Source organism: Aspergillus welwitschiae (genome assembly GCF_003344945.1).
Source record: "Aspergillus welwitschiae strain CBS 139.54b unplaced genomic scaffold BDQ94scaffold_12, whole genome shotgun sequence".
NCBI lineage: Eukaryota > Fungi > Ascomycota > Eurotiomycetes > Eurotiales > Aspergillaceae > Aspergillus > Aspergillus welwitschiae.
The window spans coordinates 119,590-121,659 of NW_020798706.1; the positions used below are offsets into that span (position 1 = coordinate 119,590).

The 2,070-nt window shown below is 54.7% G+C and overlaps 1 protein-coding gene across 1 annotated transcript in view; it reads left to right on the plus strand.

Annotated features, from left to right (window-relative positions):
• The first annotated feature begins 420 nt into the window (after positions 1-420).
• Positions 421-2,070, plus strand: part of BDQ94DRAFT_141324 (aspartate aminotransferase) — a 2,488-nt gene continuing 838 nt past the window's right edge. The window contains exons 1-3 of the mRNA XM_026765801.1: positions 421-930; positions 1,012-1,143; positions 1,195-2,043. Coding sequence (XP_026627377.1) covers positions 607-930; positions 1,012-1,143; positions 1,195-2,043 — 1,305 coding nt within the window. The 5' untranslated portion in view covers positions 421-606. The remainder of the gene's footprint in view (positions 931-1,011; positions 1,144-1,194; positions 2,044-2,070) is intronic.

Sequence of the window (2,070 nt, forward strand, 5' to 3'; positions counted from 1 at the left end):
ATCGGAGAGATGAGGGATATTTGGGATATCTAGTCGAGGGAGTAAAATGCTATTGTTCTGCTCGGAGTGGATCTGTCATATGATGATGTCAGGCCAGCTCGGGCAATTCTGTCCGCCAACATCGGAATCGCATTGAGGATGATGATGATAATTGTATAGCTGGAAATGTATCTTCATTTTATCGCCAGAGAGATAGGATAGCGATAGAGTAGATAACCAGCTCTAAATACCAAACTCTGTAACAGTTCATGTGAATGCGTCATCATCTGCTCAGCTCATCGGGCCAGCCAACGAACTCAACTCTCCCACATCCTCGGCTCATCTCCAACTCTCACTTTTGTCTCGGTCTCAAGATCAATAACATTCAGACTATAAATCTAGTCGATCGCCTCATGTACCCCGTACTCCCTCCTCCGAAGCTATCCCCGACCGTGTCCATCTTTACTCCGTCCCCTCCTTTACTTTTTCCCTGCATCTGCCTGGTCCGGTGTGTCCATCGGGATTTATCTGTTTCGGTCAGTTCATTTTATTGGCGCCGGTGAACGCAAGCAGCAGTGACTTGAGGGAATCAGGTGGTGTGACACATCCTCAACCTTCCAATACATCATGTCGCCCCTTTCCTCTTCTTCTTCTCCATCTTCTTCTCTCTCCCTCACTTCTTCTTCATCCTCTCCATCCGCCTCCTCCTCCATCGCTTCTACTTCTACTTCTACCGCTCGTTCCCGTCTCGCTTCTCTCTCCTCCCACATCATGGGCTCTACCACCCCCTCCGTCTTTTCCACCGCCGTCGTGCCCGCCGCGCCAGAAGATGCTCTCTTCGGTCTGGCTCAGGCGTTTCGCCAGGATTCCTCCGACAAGAAGGTTGACCTAGTCATTGGCGCTTATCGCGACGACAATGCCAAACCCTGGATCCTGCCCGTTGTCAAGAAGGTAAACTCCATACCCCTCAATTCCCCACCTGCACATCATTATTTCCATCCCCGCAGCATCCAACTAACTAAACTCTGACAGGCTGACGAGCTCGTTCGCAATGACCCCGCCCTCAATCACGAATACCTCCCCATCAAAGGTCTCGCCGACTACACCACTGCCGCCCAGAAATTGATCATTGGCGCTGATAGCCCTGCCATTCGCGAGAACCGCGTAAGCCATCCCCTTCCATCTTTTGAATTCTACCGGTCTAACATCACCTAGGTATGCACCTTTCAAACCATCTCCGGCACCGGTGCCGTGCACCTGGGCGCTCTCTTCCTCTCCAAATTCCACCCCTCCAACCCTAAACCCACCGTCTACCTCTCCAACCCAACCTGGGCCAACCACAACCAAATCTTCACCAACGTCAACCTCTCCCTCGCCAACTACCCCTACTTCGACCCGCAAACCAAAGGCCTCAACTTCTCCGGCATGCTCTCCGCCCTGCGCGATGCTCCCACCGGCTCCATCATCCTCCTGCACGTCTGCGCCCACAACCCCACCGGCGTCGATCTGACCCAGTCCCAATGGAAGGACGTCGCCGTCGTCATGCGCGAGCGCAACCATTTCCCCTTCTTTGACTGCGCCTACCAGGGTTTCGCCTCTGGTGATCTCATTCGCGACTCCTGGGCCGTGCGCTACTTCGTCGAGCAGGGCTTCGAGCTGTGCGTGGCCCAATCCTTCGCTAAGAACTTTGGTCTGTATGGCCAGCGCACGGGCGCATTCCATTTCGTTTCCGCACCCGGTGCGGAGGCCAGCCAGGCTAATGCGCATGTCGCGTCGCAGCTGGCTATTCTGCAGCGCAGTGAGATCAGTAACCCGCCGGCATATGGCGCGCGTATCGCTAGCCGGGTGTTGAATGATGAGGGACTGTTCAAGGAGTGGGAGGAGGATCTGAAGACGATGAGTGGTCGCATTGCGGAGATGCGCAAGGGCCTGAGGGAGCGCTTGGAGAAGAAGGGCACGCCGGGCACTTGGAACCACATTACGGATCAGATTGGCATGTTCAGTTTCACGGGTTTGACCGAGTCGCAAGTTAAGGTGTTGAAGGAGAAGTGGCATGTTTACATGGTAGGACCCCCCCCCCCCCCCCCCCCC